General features: G+C 33.3%; 1 protein-coding gene across 1 annotated transcript in view; it reads left to right on the forward strand.

The window, feature by feature from the left end:
- LOC145248098 (cadherin-23-like) overlaps window positions 1–16,551 on the forward strand; it is a 166,900-nt gene that overhangs the window by 28,445 nt on the left and 121,904 nt on the right. The window contains exons 7-9 of the mRNA XM_080109887.1: window positions 1,495–1,650; window positions 8,869–8,933; window positions 14,252–14,480. Of these exons, the coding sequence (XP_079966013.1) occupies window positions 1,495–1,650; window positions 8,869–8,933; window positions 14,252–14,480 (450 nt within the window). The remainder of the gene's footprint in view (window positions 1–1,494; window positions 1,651–8,868; window positions 8,934–14,251; window positions 14,481–16,551) is intronic.

Below are 16,551 nucleotides of genomic sequence, written 5' to 3' on the forward strand. Positions count from 1 at the left end.
TTTTGATTATAAACTGCTTTGTATTTTGTTACTGATTTTTAATACAAGTTAGAAAAGCATTCCATCCAAGGCATGAAAATTGTTAAACAAAATGTTTTTACTATAGGCTTTGAAAATAAAGGTACAAGATTCAATTTGAAATTTATTTATCTTCAAAGTGCACGTTTATAAATTTTACAAAGTAAGGTATAAAAATTTAATTTAAATTGAATCCAAAAATTACCTTGGATTTATTTTATGTAATGTACATTCTGTTGCACTTAAAAAAAAATAATTGAAAATTTTATATCTATGTTATTAATTGCTAGATAAAAGATAATGTTTTTAAATTGGTGATTTCACGTGAATGGATAGTCACGTGAAATCGCCCTTTTCTTCACCATATTACCTCTGCTTCACTTTTTGTTATCAAGTAAGATCTTTGACTTACTTGCAGTTTCATCAAATACTTTTGTATGTAAAATCCGATCCCGCATTTTGCTAATTCCTACCCTCTGATGAGAAAGAAATTATTTATTCGAAACTCCGTGGATTAAGGACTATCCATTTATCTAGTGTTTCCTTTTCAGATTAAATATGTTTTTTTAACTCTTTTTCAAAGTTTTTAACATGTTTTATAAACTATAAACTATTTGCTCTTATCATAAGCTCTATCTCCTACTTGGTTTTATCGAGCTTTTACATCTGGTTGAGATTACTTTATAAATATTAATTCTTTAATATTTATAATATACTTTAGTTTTACCATCTTGGATCATTTTGGTAAATTTAATTGTAATATATATATATATATATATATATATATATATATATATATATATATATATATATATATATATATATATATATATATATATATATAACTTGAGTTTCTTTATATCGAATATAATATAATCGAAACCAAAGCTTATGAAGAATTCTTTGTAAAATTATTTATTACAAGAAATGGAAGGTCATAACAATTAAATGACAGTCACTCGGGAGAAAAAAGATGTAAGTGTGACACACAAAATAACACACACGCTATCATATTAACATATAGATTTCATGTATCCTCATAAAATGTTATAAAAAGATATCACATTTTATGTATCGATTTTCAGCATTTATTTCAACAGTGCTCAATACGTCAGTTGAGCAAAGTGCTAAGTTATGAAAGTATAGTTATAGCAATTAAGCCATATGTTTAATCCCTGTAAAGACATTTTAGTCTAATGAGTCCTTACGGGGATGAAATGCTGAAAATTCTGTGCAGCTTAATTGGTATATATATTTTCATAGCGTACTATATTGTAATGATAATAACAATCTCCAACCGCACCTCTCTCGTCACTACCAACACCAACAATTCACGATATAAGATATATGAATAGTATAATTTCAGACAAAGCATGTCTTAATAAACACAGCTATGTTTGGGATTGTTAGAAAAAGGTAATTGAATTCTATTCCTTTTGATCGAAAGTCTCCCTAAATGTTTTTTTCTATTTCCAGATTATCGCCGAAGCAGAAAAGGGTTCCTTTTCGTCGTCTGCTAATGTCAGCTTGTCCATTCTCCATTCTAACGAGTATAAACCAAGATTTGGAAAAAAATACACGGCTTCTGTGTTAGAAGGCGCGGCAGTTGGAACGGAAGTGATACGCGTTTTGGTTAGTTCATTACAACTTTCATTATAGTTATTGACTTCCTTACCATCGCAGGAAGATGTGGTACAAGGCCAGAAGGCGGGAGAAAAGTGAAGCCAGCGCCTCTAAAAGAGAAGCACTCTAGCTAAAGGTTCCAACAACTAAGTTATTTGAACTTTCTTATACTAGATGCCTTCAATAAGTTTATTTTCTACAGGCATATAAAATTATGATAGACTCTTGAAAATTTAGTATGTTATTGCTATTATATCTTATGAGATGACTGACCAATTTTATGATTTCAGGTTCAAATGAACAACTACAGCAGGAATTGGAACACATCCTACTAAAGCCTGATTGCCACAGCAGGTGAATTTAAAAAAAATGCAATCTAGACGTAAAGACACTTTAGAAGAACTATACACAATAAAAATCTGTTTTAAACTTAAAAAAGAATGCCACATAAACGTATGGAATACTTCAAACTGCTTTTGGACTTGCATGTTTTTGAGTGGCATAAGAAAGTTAAGGAAGGCAAGGAGTTTGTTATAGATGATTAGAGGTGTGGGAGGAGTAAGAAAGTTAGAACACCAGAGTTGATTTTTTTTTTTACATAGGCATCACCACTTATCAAGGCCCAGATGCCACTCGAAGATAAGGGTTAAAGAATGTACAGTAGACAATTGGACAATATAGTAGTCGTTAGTAATGGAAATTCGGTAAATTTGTTAACTTGTATGGAACGGCTCATCAAAAACTTGTTTACGTTAGACTTGAAGACAACCATATTGTAGTCAGCTGGAAAGCAGGAAAACGGAATACAATTCCATAGGCGTGCAGTTCTAAGAAAGAAGCTTTGTTCATGGAATCTATGTTTAGGTTTAGGCACAGATAAAGAGTGGGGGAAATTATTGATAGTGTTTTCTTGTGAAAGTTTGGCGAGGGGAGGACCATAGATTGGAGCTCAGTCGATGCGGAAGATTTGTATGAATGCACCAGTCCACAACTCCAACCTTGTCAAAGACTATACAGCACCTGGAATTTTCAAACGGTCACTCATTTCAGTACTGATTAGGTTCAGCGTTGTTTAACTTTGGTGATCTAACGGAAACCGGCGTGTGTGTCAATGTGGTCATCGCGTATAGAAACACTCTAGCGATTTAAAAAATCTGCCTCGTGATTTTAGAAAACCATTCTTAACATGTGAAGAGAGGGTCATTATAAAAATCCAATTTCGCTTTAAAATGATTTTGTTTATAAAAAATAAAATAACTTTTCTATTTTCACCCCAAACAAAGCACATTGCCACTTTATGTAGGGGGTTACTATCAGGGGCAGCAACTACTGGGGCACTATGTTGGGATTTGGGCAGCAAGATGTCGGTTCACGTTACACTTGAACTTCTGCATGTCAGTACAATTAGGGAAGTAGGGACCTGGAATGGAATTCCATAGTCTAGCGGTTCTGGTTAAGAAACTACTGGAGTAGAAGGATCTTTTACATCTAGGGATCTCTACTGTGTGGGGGTGGGATTTAGCTGCCTGTCGGGTTTGTCGAGGGTGTCTACGTCGTGGGGGCACAAGTGCCTGCAGTTTGTCAGAGCATTCATCATTAAAATACTTGTAGAACAGGCAGAGGGATGCAACGTTTCGTCGATGGGACAGAGGCTGAAGCTTAGATGCCTGTTCAGGGCCTATCAGATTGGCGATTCTCTTTTGAACCTTGTCTAGGAGCGAGAGACTGGCAGCAGATGTACCAGCCCAAATGTGACAACAATACTCCATACCTGGGCGAATATGGTGACCTTATAGAGGTACAGGATACTTTCAAATGTCAGTAGTTTTCTAGCACGGTAGAGAGAGCCTACCTTTTTCGCAGCGGCCCTGGCAATGTTTTCAATATAATTGTTCCAACTCATGTTTCCTGTGAACGTTAGACCAAGCAGTTTGAAAGATGTACTCTCAGACAGGGAGTCACTGGCCATTGCTATTGGTTGCAGAGAAGGTTTCTTGTAATTATTGAAGGAAACCAGTGTAGTCTTGGCAGCATTGAATGTGACCATCCATTTATGTCCCCATTCTACTACAGATTGGAGGTCATCCTCTAGTGTTGATCAATTTACGTGATTTTTGGTATACGATATTTTCTTTCCTTCACGAGTATGCACATTATACAGACTTTTCTTTCTTTCTTTTTTTATAAAAGGAAATTCTGAACATGCGACTAAATTTGTTCTATTCAGTTTTCTTTACATAGGATGTATTTATGAGTGTAGTATTTAACAGATTGTGTCCATTGTTTCGGTATCTGTGAATGTTTGGGTTGAACTGACTGAAGAGCTTTGAAGCTATAAAAGAAACCGATTATGTTTCATGTGACAATCTTATGTTTGAAATAGCATTTTCGCTGATCTGTTATGCTTAAGATAAGTTAATTTTACAAATACTTGGTTTTTATATAGAAACAAGAGGACACTCTGCGTCACAAATGGCATAAAACTTGTCCACTGCCAGTGTTTGCACTAATATTCATATTACACTAGAAAAATGCGAGCACGAAAAATAATATGGTTAAGCTTAAACGTGGAAAAGTAAAGGACTCGTTGTCAAAACTGGAAAAGAAAAGGACAAGGTCTTCTAATAAAAAATATAATAAATTTATAACTTAAAAGATTGCAGAATTAAGAATTGATTATATAATGTTATAAATTGAACTAAAATAAAATTCTTAATGCTGCAATATTTTAAGCTATAAATTTATTATATTTTTTACTAGAATATCTTGTCCTTTTCTTTTCCAATTTTAACAGCTAGTCTTTCACTTTTCCATGTTTAAGCTTAACTATATTACTTTTTATGCTCGTAATGTTCTATTGTAATCCATGATTTTTTCAGGCTTCCAGTAAATTAACTTGTTCTTTGTTTAATTTCAGTCTTATTTTTTGCCCCCCTCCCAAACATAACATACACATATGTAATAACAATGTACGGCATTCGTCTGCTTTCAATAAACTCCCCTCAATTATCTCCCTTTCATTCTTTTATTCTCTCTGTTGCACTTGTTACTTTTCTTTTCGCGAGATCGGTTAATTGGTAGCAACAGTAGTCGCTGAAGCGACGTAGTTGCTATGGAAAGCAATCATAAAAAACGTAGCTCACTTCCTTATGTTTTTTTTACGATTTTTAACAGCGGTAAATTTATCATAACTTTTGTTTTATTGAACGAAAATTGAAAAAAAAAATGTTCACAATACAGCTGAGAAGGTGATCTATTAACTGTAATAATTGTTTGAAATTTGGTCGAAATATGAGTGAGCGGTGAAGTTTTAAAGCAGTTCTAAATGAGTAAAACTCCCACTTAACACAATATTCAAACACAGTCGTGTTTAAATGATAAAATCATAGAATTATGCCATTAATTTAACTTTTTTACATTTAAATTACTATTATCATTTCCGATATATTAAAGAACAAACACCTTTATTGAACGTGGAAGATATTTTAAAAATATATTTCAGACAACGAGTTTTTCTGACTTGCTATTTGTTTTATCGCCTCCCTTACCAGTTGAAATGTTTCGTCCGGAAGCTAGAAAAACATGCTTTTTTATGCAATAATTTTTGTGTGGAAGATGTAGATAGTACATATTTAAGGTAAATTCAAAAATTTACTTCCAAAGTTATCACGCCGGAAATGGACACGGTTAAGACAGAATATAGAATGGAACGGAAGTCACTAAGCATGAAACGAAATACGAAACCATATGGAAATAATTTAGTTCAAAAAATTATTTTAGTTTTAACACTTCTTGTGTTATCATAAAACAATAAAAAAATAATAAGTTTTTAATTTTTTTTTACATTTCTATAAATAGTTTTTTTTTGTTTTATCATTTGTGTTATCACAAAAAAATAAAAAAAGGAATGAGAATTTTTGTTATTTACATATATTATCACACACTTATGTGATAAAGCTGGCGAGAAACATACTAAGAATTGAAAAATATATTAAGAAAACTTTATAAAAATGTAACAAATATTTAAAAAATTATTTCCATATGAATATATTTTAAATATTTCCAAAATATTTATAGAAATGTAAAAAATAAAATTTTATTGTTTTTTTTATTGTTTCATGATAAAACAAGAAGTTTTTCCACATGGTTTCGTATTTCGTTTCATGCTTAGTGACTTCCACTTCATATTTAGTTAAACTGTGTAAACTTCCAGCGTGTTAATTTTATGGAGTTTTTGGATTCAATCTATCTCTCTCTCTCTCTCTCTCTCTCTCTCTCTCTCTCTCTCTCTCTATATATATATATATATATATATATATATATATATATATATATATATATATAAAGTGAAATTGTCTCTGTGTGTACGTGTGCACATTTCCCTACAAAAATACTCTGTCAATTTTCAGCCTACAGATTCGAGATTTGACATAAGGGGTATTGAGATTTGGGTTGCAATCGATTTTCGGCCCGAAATTTGGCTTCCAAGGGGTCAAAGTTAAAAAGATTAACCTTTGCGGTCTCTATAAAACTATTCAGTCAATTTTGAGTCTATACACTTGAAATTTTACATAAAGTGTATTCAGACATGCAGCAAACTTTTTAATCAGTTTTCGGGTGAAAACTTGGCTGCCAAGAGGTCAAAATTGAAAGAGTTGATCTTTGCAGACACTACCAATCTCCTCCGCCAATTTTGGGTCTAAAGACTTGAAATTTTAGATGTAGGTTACCTGGACATGAGTCAAACATTTTAATTTGATTTGCGCCCAAAACAATAAATGTTAAGAGGTTCAAATTGTGGTCAAAGTTAAAAAAAACTGACTTCTGCCGTCTCTACCATATATATATATATATATATATATATATATATATATATATATATATATATATATATATATATATATATATATATATATATTAGCATGGGTACCTGGTGTTGCCTGGGTTGCCATGTAGTTCCGTTTGGAACGTGTCTGCTTTACTAATCATTTTCATCATGGCTAACGTGGATACCCCCACAACAATTTCGAAAATAAAAGAACGGATGAAAAAATGTAAATCTAATCGCCCTAAAAAATAAGTACCTGATACCCTCTCCACCAGATATTTTGGCAGAAGGGGTCACTGTCCTAAGAAAACTGACAATTTTGTGAATCTAAAAAAATAATGTTTATAAACATTAACGCGTGCGTTTATTTGTTATTTTTTGTAAGGACACTTTTTTCACTGGCTTTTTTTTTTGTAATTAAAGGAAATTTTCGATTTGCCTTTTTAGGGAGGCCTTTTCGATTTGCTTTTTATTTGTCGTCTTATGTTTCTAATGTAACCCCCCACACACCAAATTGACTTGTCGTATTTTGGGGGTTGTTTTGCTTATTAAATTGTTAGAATGGTCCCATAAAAAAATAATTGGTAATAAATGTGTAGTTTAGCGGCTTAAATTATTTGACAAACAAAAATTTATAAAATTTATTTTCATATAAAACACATTATTAGACCCAAAGGCTAAAATAAAGCCCGAAAAAATTTCATTTTTATTATTTTTCCATCATTTTTTTATTCGACTAAATGTACGACAATCGAAACCGCTGTATTGCTTTTAAAATTTGGCCTTTCTAAGGCTTGACAGATTGGCTTTTTTAAGGCCAAATTTGGCCTTTTTTACCTTCTATCATTACAAAAAAAATATGGCGGCCAAAAATATAGTTCATGAAAGAACGTAAAAAAGGCCAAATTTGGTCGTGATGTCAAAGCACAACTGATATTTACTATTAAAAAAAAACTACCTCATAACTAGAGGAGTTTCATATTTCATAAACCGGCATAAAAATTGAGATATTCGGTTGGCTGAGTACATCAGCCATTTACTATTTTTTTGTAGGATTGGGTTGCTCCAACAGTTTTCTTTTCTCAAGTTGATATTAACACAATTCATTTTCCACGCTCGATTTGAAAATCTTGAAGATGACTATGATTTGTTTGGTTGTCAAACAGCAATGTTGTTCAGCTACGGCTTTCACTTGGTCAATGCCGATCAATTTTTGGCCGGCAAGCAAGGAGCATCTCTCACTGAAAATTTACCTTTTCGGGATCTAGCAAACCATTCATGACACAATCATTTCAGAACGGCATTCTTCTCATGTACATGGCACATCTTTGTAAATGGTTTCTATAGCTCATTTTTTGTTTTCTGTTGTAAAAAGAATCAAATGCCGGTAGTTCTCTGATTAATCTTCCATTTAAAGACTTTAAAGGCAAGCAAAAATGTAAGAAGTGATTTTTTTCAGAGGAATATCACACGATGACGTGAACATACTCGCTACACCAGATTTGAAAAATAGGAGTATAGTACGATCTTTAGTAGATCATAACGATAACATTAAAAAAAAATAACAAAAATTAACAAACTTTTAGGCCAACCCATCACATTTTGCGTATTTTGTGCATTCATTCTTTTGCGGACTGTATCCTCATCTTCACGGTTGTTGTTTCACCACGATTCAGCCAACTCATCCTGTGGCCTTTTTCAGGTGACTAACCGCGATGAGTTGGCCGAAACATGGTGAAACACTAACAATTATGAAGATGAGAATAACAGTCCGCAAAAAAAGAAAAAAAATCAATACACAAATTATGAAGCCTCATCTCAAAGGATTTTTAAAAAAGTAAATAAATAAAATAAAATTTCGTATCATTTGGATTTTTCGGATTACTGTTCATATCTTAATTTCATAACGTTTCGGTCGATGTAACCTCCGATCTTCTTAGGGTGTATCTTGGCGAATTCGGGAATCTTTCTGTCAAAATCTGAAATTCACACGGAATTTCGAACGGAACCCTTTATTTAATCGACTAGGGTAGCATGCTCTCGTTCCGTCAGCCATGACTGTGTAAAAGTCCTAAGCTACTCGCAATTATATTTTGAGCGTCACTCGCACTGCGCACTGAACCCTACACCTTTAGGAGAATGTAACTTTTACAACCGAATTTTACCAAGTACTCTGTCCGCTATGCTACGAATACTTGCGGACAATTCCACCCGAAGAAGGTCGGTGGTTACATTGATTGAAAGGTTGTGAAAACAACACTCAAGATGAGAACAGTAGTTCGAAGAATCTGAAATATACGAATAATTAATCCTCATCTAAAAAAAATCAGAAACCCAATATATTTTGATAGTTATAACTGTTGATATATATATATTTGTTTAATTTGCTTTTTATTTAGGCCAAGGACCAGGATCGAGGGCACGATGGGAATATTACTTACAGATTGTATGGTACCGACGGTTTGTAAGTATTATAGACATATTTTGTTTATGTACAGTATGTGATAGCGCGCGTAATATCCTATCCTTATCACCTGCCTAACAATGGCGATAGTTAATTCAGTTCTGCTTTCTCCCTCACCATCAACAGCTTTTGACACTGGATAGGATATTGAAAAAATAAAATCAACAAAAAACAAAACCAAACAAACAAACAAACAAACAAAAAAGGAACGACGTATGATAATCTGTGTAGTTTTTTATATTGTCCTATTAAAACACGTTTATCTTCGGTTGTGTAATGAATTTTGACAGGATGCTGGTCGTATTATGATTCCTGGATTTTCACTTTCTGCTACCCAAATTAATTGCCATAGTTACACAACGAGCAAAAGCTTCACGCCTCCCAGCGACACTGCCTAGGATGTGAGGATTGTAATGTGGCCGTTACACTATAACTGTGCCGTTACACTTAAGCCGTGTCGTTACACTTCAACCACTCAGCCCCACACGTTGTCTGGTATCGTCGCAGGAAGAAACAAACAAGAAAGGATATAAAAAAATACGACTTAGCATTTTTTTAAGTGAATACAAAAAGCGTTTATTCCAGTAATTTCTGACGACGCACTTCACTGCCTTTTCTTTTCTCGCATTGACATTATCGCGCTTGTGTCGGCTCGCTTCAACACGCGTCAAACACCTTTTCTCTCACCGCTTTTCTGACCACGCGGTCTATTTTTATTTTCTTGTTATTTCCTTCTTCTTCTCGTGATGTCAGAGCGTGTATACCTGCCAATTTGCATATATGCTTTAAATGCTGCTGCTGATCTTCACATTCGTTGGTCGATGGTTTATTACAATAAGAGCGCACCGCTGCGTTACATGATGATTGGGTGGTTAACGAAATGGACTGACAACCTGAGTATGACAAATTCAAATCCAGTTCATTCCACAGAAACATTATCACTTAGGAATGTGTACAATCTTAACGTGGTCCCTTCTAGTAAGTACGCGATGTCTTTCTAGAAAGATATCGGGGAAACCAATGCCAACCGTAATCATCTGATTCATACGAAATGTTTCACCACCACCACCACCACCAACAACAACAACACAGCAACGAACAAAAACACCCAATATAAAGTATCCCATTCTTTTATTCGTTCGTTTTGTTAATCCTTTCTTCTTTCCTTTTCATTTTTTTCATCGCAGTTTTACGTCGGATTTTTACAGCGTGATGCGATTCGAACGAATGCTAAAAAATAAATAAATAAAAGCTTTATTTGGTGCCGTTTTTCTTTCTCTGCTTTAGATGCGATTCGCTCTCTTCACCACTTCAAAGGCAAGTTGGTTTTCACAGGAACGGGTTCACTCAAAATGTTTTCCAATCAATAAAAATCCCTCTGTTTTATGAGCAGTCATACATTGAACGTCTTGTTGATAAGGCACCATATTTCCTTTCTCGCCTCAAAACTTGGGCTACAGGCGAGACAAAAGACCTGAACTTTATCCGAATTTTATTGTACATGTACCTCTGCGGATACGTCGGCAACAAAAGATGATAAAGAATTATTGTGGAAAGAATATGCATTTATAGACAACTAGCATGAATATCCGACGTTGCCTGGGATTAAATAATGATCAACGAATGTTTCACACTCCCATATTTTTATTGTCATCGAAACTGGTAAAATCGACAATTTTTCAATCAAATCGAGTTGGTTCAGTAGGAATATGCAATGGCCTATTCTAGCTGGGGATCCATCGCGGTGCACCGGGAGGAAGCTTCACGTGCCTCTCTGCAGTGACTTAGCCACTATATATTGTAGTCTACATTGCACTGCAGGGAACCTACTTTTGATTATATAAAATTATTTTTTATATATAATGGTTTGAATTAAAGTTTAAAATGCAAAAGTCACGTATCATGGTACAACTGTGCTTTAAATAAAAACCTTTATTTCGAACGCGCCGCTGTGATATGAAAGAACCTACTGTTGAGTTTGTACAGTGCCGGCAAAAAGAAGGTCCGCACTTGTAATTTTTTTCCAAAACTGCAAATGTAAGCTAAATTTTATGTAACTGTTTAAAGAACCTATACCTCATTTGATTCGCCTTTTATTCCTCTATAATTTTGCCTGTTCATATTTGACTTTTAATTGAAATATTTTAAAAAATAACTTCAAATTGAGGGGCAAAAAGAAAGTCCGCAGCAACAAATTCGCTTAAAACCAGCTTAAATTATCAGTTTAAAATATCAACCAGCAGGCAACAAAAGATCTCTAATCGCAATTGTTGTTGTTGTAGGTTATACAACGTAACATTTAGTCCATATGCCACGACTTTTTCTTTAGTGATCGTCAGGAGCTTATTAATCCCCATCTTTCTGGTTTATCCAATCGAGAAATCGGCCGCAGATTGAAATGTGATGAGAAAACGGTACGAAAGACTGCGCAAAAGCATCAAAATACCGTCAGTGCTCGTGATGCCCCTAAATCTGGTCGTACTAGAGTTACTTCTAACAGGGAAGACAATGCTATCAAAATCTGCAGTCTAAGAAACAGATTTGAAATGACTCCCCAAATCCAACAACAGTGTAATCTTGTTAAAAAGTGCTCTCTTTCTACTGTCAAGAACAGATTAAAGGAATTTAATTTGTGGGGATATGTTACAAGATGCAAGCCAATGATTTCTGTAAAAAAACAGAAAGCGCCGTCTGGACTTCGTCAGATGCAATGAAGATCATGACTCTTCATATTGGTCAAAAGTGCTTTTTAGCGACGAAAACAAGTTCAATAGGCTAGGCAGTGGTGGTAGGCAGTACGTCCGTCGGAGGAAAGACGAAGAATTTAATCCTAGATGCTTAGTTTCAACGCTGCAAGTGGTGGAGGTTCAGTTTTGGTGTGGGGCATTATTAGTACGAATGGTCCAGGGCCTATAGTTCGCTTGCAAGGTCGAATTAATTCGACCAAGTGCATTAATATGTTGACTGAGTATTTTCTACCCTATTTTGGTCGGAATTTAGATGATAATCCCATCTTCATGCAGGATAATGCTCCCATTCACACAGCTAGCAATGTCAAGAGGTTCCTGGAAGAGCATGATATTCCGTATTTGGATTGGCGTGCACAATCCCCATATCTCAATCCTATCGAAAATGTATGGCATTACTTTAAGCAACAGCTATGCAATGATAAAATATCAAATTTGGAAGAAATTTAGACAAAAATTAAAGAAAAGTGGGATGCTCTTTCCCTGGAGTATTGCTACAGTCTAATTCAAGGAATTCTCAAAAGATTGCAGGTTGTCAAATTGCAGAAGAGCTATGCTATTAAATATTAATTAGTTCGTTGTGTTCCTGTTGTATTTGTGTTGCATTAATGTCCTAAAGTTACATTTAAACAATTTTCCATTGTACGGATTTTCTTTTTGCCTCCGCAATTTGAAGTTATTTTTTTAAATTGACGTGAACACTAGAATATTTCAATTAAAAGTCAAATATGAACAGGTAAAATTATAGAAGAATAAAAGGCGAATCAAATGAGGTATAGTTTGTTTAAACAATTACATTAAGTTTAGCTTAAATTTGCTGTTTTTAATAAAAATTACAAGTGCGGATTTTCTTTTTGCCGCCTGTGTATGTCGGGCCTTTCGGCTTTTGCTGTAAATAAACTTCTCAACTGCTTTTGTGATGTTTGACTGTGTAAGATGTTAACTTAAGTCAAAATCGCCTGTTCCGTCCTCCATTGGATTATTTCGATTATCAGTTATCGATACTTATGGAAGACATTTCGATACAAAATGCATCTAAGAACGCTGTCGGGCACATAAGGTACCATTTCAGAAAAATGGGCCCAGCCGATTTTGGACCCATAGGAAACGAACTCCAACACATAGACACACAAAGAAGTTCCTTTTATATAACACACACACACACGCACACACACACACACACACACACACACACACACACACGCACGCACACACACACATATATATGTGCGCTAAAACATTTTCATCCTAAATACTACGCAATATGCACAATGTAGAAACTATGTATAAATAGAACTGAAGGTAATAGTTAAATGAAACCAATTATCCAATAACAACTATAAAAATGAATCATTAATTCATGAATGTTCGTATTCATATAAACATGCAAATTAGTTAACCATTTATGAAGTCGCTCGCATATCCAGGACTGAGTATATTAGTAAAAGGTTCGTTTTAATAATTTTTAAATAGAAAAAGTAGGCTTTTACTATCAATGTCAGTGCGACAAAAAAGTGAACTTTATATGTGTACAGATTAGTCTTTATATATTATAATTTATTAGTGTTTATTTTTATTATAAGTTATTAGTCTTTATTGTGTTATCAGTATTTATTCATTATAAGTGATAAATCTATATGTATTAAGTTATTAGCCTTTAATTATCATAAGTTATTAATATTTATTTAGTATTATATTATTAGTCTTTAGTTATTGTAATTTCTTAGCCTTTTTTATTAGTTTTTATTTATTGGTGTTTATTATAAGTTATTAGTCTTTATTTGTGGTCTCAGTAGAGCAGCGACGATGTCACGTATTCTTTCGAAATTTAAGATTTCCCTTCATCTCTTTCACGAGACCACAACCTTGACCTAAAAACTCCATTTTTCTAAAGGGAAATAACTTTGAAGGGAGGTAAATGTGTCCTAACCACAATGGGATCAGCAACAAAAACAAAATACACATTTTCAAATCGACTTACATCGATACGACCCAAATAAAAAAAAAGTCCGGCAAATGTGTATTTCAGCGGCGTAAATTATTTGACAGAGAAAAATTTATAAAAATTATTTATTTTTTATAAAACACATTATTGGACCGTAAGGCTGAAATTTAATTTTTATTATTTTTTCATATTTTTTATTAGACTAAATGTATGACAAGCGAGGCCGCCAACTTGTTTGGAAATTTTGGCTTTTCTAAGGATTGCCAAATTGGCCTTTTTGAGGCCAAATTTGGCCTTTTTACGCTCTTGCATGGACCATGGTTCCACGTTAGAGCGTAAAAAAAAGGCCAAATTTGGCCTCAAGAAGGCAAATCTGTGAAGCCTAAGAAAGGCTAAATTTTCTCGATTGTTTCTCGATCTCGGTCTCGATTGTTGTAAAAAATGTTGAAAAAATAATAAAAATTATTTTTCTGGTTTTATTTCAGCCTTAGGGTCTAATAATGTGTTTTATATATAAAAAAAAATAATTTTTATAAATTTTTGTCTGTTAAATAATTCACACCGCTGAAATACACATTTGCCAAAAGTTCTTTCTAAAATGATTTCTCTGTATCTCTTTTAAAAAGTTTTCAAGTTGGCAAATACACAGGAATCGTGACTGTAAGCAAAAAACTTGATTACGAAAAAGTCCATTCATACGCACTAACCGTCGAAGCCACTGACGGAGGGAACCTAAAGGGCACAGCCGAGTTGTATATCAGTGTAAACGATACGAATGACGAACCACCAATATTCACTTCAAGCAATTACGAAGGGAAAATGACAGAAAATGAAGATTTCACCATTACTGTGAAGGTAGGTGTCATATTTATTGCATAGAGAATATGGTCGCGAGAAAAGAATTAATGGAATGCCGATAAACGCAAAATAAAAGAGACACGATTTGGGTTAAAAACGGTTGAAGGTAGCCAAACTTATAAAACATTTTATAAGTAGCTTCATATGAAAAAAAAAACCATTTAAATTTGTAGAAAGATGATTCAATAAAGGAATGTATTACGTTTATAAAGGAATTATTATCGATAATGTTTAAATACTCATTGATATATCATAGACTTCATTATAATAATAATAAAAAAAATAAAATGCAGCACTCAAGAACAACAACAACAATAACAACAAATAGCAATCAACCCGAATACGGCATTTATACATATTAAAAAATAGTTTTATTTTAAAAGGTAATTGTTTTATTAATGCTGTAGAGTATTAACTCTCTTTTGACTGGTAATCTGCATCTGTTACGAAATTAGAAAGGTCATCAATACGGAATTAAAATCCATTCTTTTTTTTTTTTTTTTTTTTTTTAGAGAGAGAGAGAGAGAGAGAGAGAGAGAGAGAGAGAGAGAGAGAGAGAGAGAGAGAGAGAGCAGGCTTAGAAATGTTTTGATGTAGACATCTATGTCTGGATAAAAGAGACTGATTGATTAACAGAAGGTCGCTACTTGCGTAAATAGAAATCTCTTGGTAAGGTATTTATCCATTGGCGTAAATCACCTCAGCATGCGTATTTCCTGGTAAATAATTTTTACATCTCGCGATGGAATAAGGAGGACATATTTTCACTCTAGGCACCGCCAAAAATGGCCGCAAAATCAAGTTGTTGTTGTTTTTTAAAACGAAATTACATTTATTAAAATCCATTGTTTCTGAGTAACTTTTTTTTTCCAGAAAGATAAAACCCTGAATTTTATCATATAGAAAACAGAATAATGTAAAACTTTTTCTACTATTTTTAATTAAATTTTAAATGTTAAATTTTCCCAAAAAGTTAACAATTGACATTTTTTGTCTTGCACAAAAAACGTACATAAATATTAAAAAAAAAAAGGTTTTTGAAATAATTAATTAATTTATTTATTGTCTAACTAAGATTTAGGATGATTTTCTAAGAGAATATGCAAAAATATTATAATATAAGTACCTGGATTTCAAATAATTCCACTTATTCATATATGTAACCAGTTATTTCGCGTCGATCTAGAGTCTAGATCGACACTGTTTACGTTTGCGTTTGATAAAAAGCAAACTATGAAAGACCAAATAGGCCAAAAAAAATTATTTTTCAGTGACGAAAATTTCAATGTATTATTAACGCTGAGGCTAGCCAGTACCAGATGGGTGACCATTTGTATGAGTTTGGTTTTTAATGTGTATGTGTGTGGGGGCCAGGCTCCCCAAAATGGGGGGGGGCAATTTGAAGCAAAATAAAAAAAAAATAATTTCAGCGCGTTTGGTCCACCGTAGCCGAAAGGCGGCAAACGTTTTCAAACGGGATCGAAAAAAATGATGCTATTTTTAACACAAAGGGCACAATATTTATCGAATTTTTTTTTGGTATCGATTCTTCAAAGCATGCCCTGTTTAATAATGGTCATGCATTATTCGGCTCTCTAAAAAAAATTGTTAATTTATTTATCAAAGATTTTAAAATGGCTTTTTACGTATAAATATTAAAAAAAATTTTTTTTTGTTTTGCTTAACTTAAATTAATTATTTTACTTAACATATTCACCGAATTTCACACTTCAAAACGCAAAAGCGGGATAATTAAACACAATCGAAGTTCTGATATTCAGACGTCAAAATAAGGTATGCAAACAATTTTTTTTTAATCTATAATTCTGTCCCTTACAGCAACACAATATGTTTTGTTCAGTTTCAGATGATTATTTTAAGCATATTTGTTCCCACTTCAAAACAAGGGGGGTTTTGTAAGCAAAAAAAAATATATATATAAATATCGTTTATGAAAAATAAGTACACCGTTATAAAGTTCATTCTTCTCTTAATAATCGCTGAAAATTTTGTATTGATCGGATAATTACCTGATTTTTGGTAGATTTTTAAAAAGATGGTCCGTCAA

This window comes from Euprymna scolopes, chromosome 26, assembly GCF_053919585.1.
Source record: "Euprymna scolopes isolate OS-2025 chromosome 26, ASM5391958v1, whole genome shotgun sequence".
Classification (NCBI taxonomy): Eukaryota; Metazoa; Mollusca; class Cephalopoda; order Sepiida; family Sepiolidae; genus Euprymna; species Euprymna scolopes.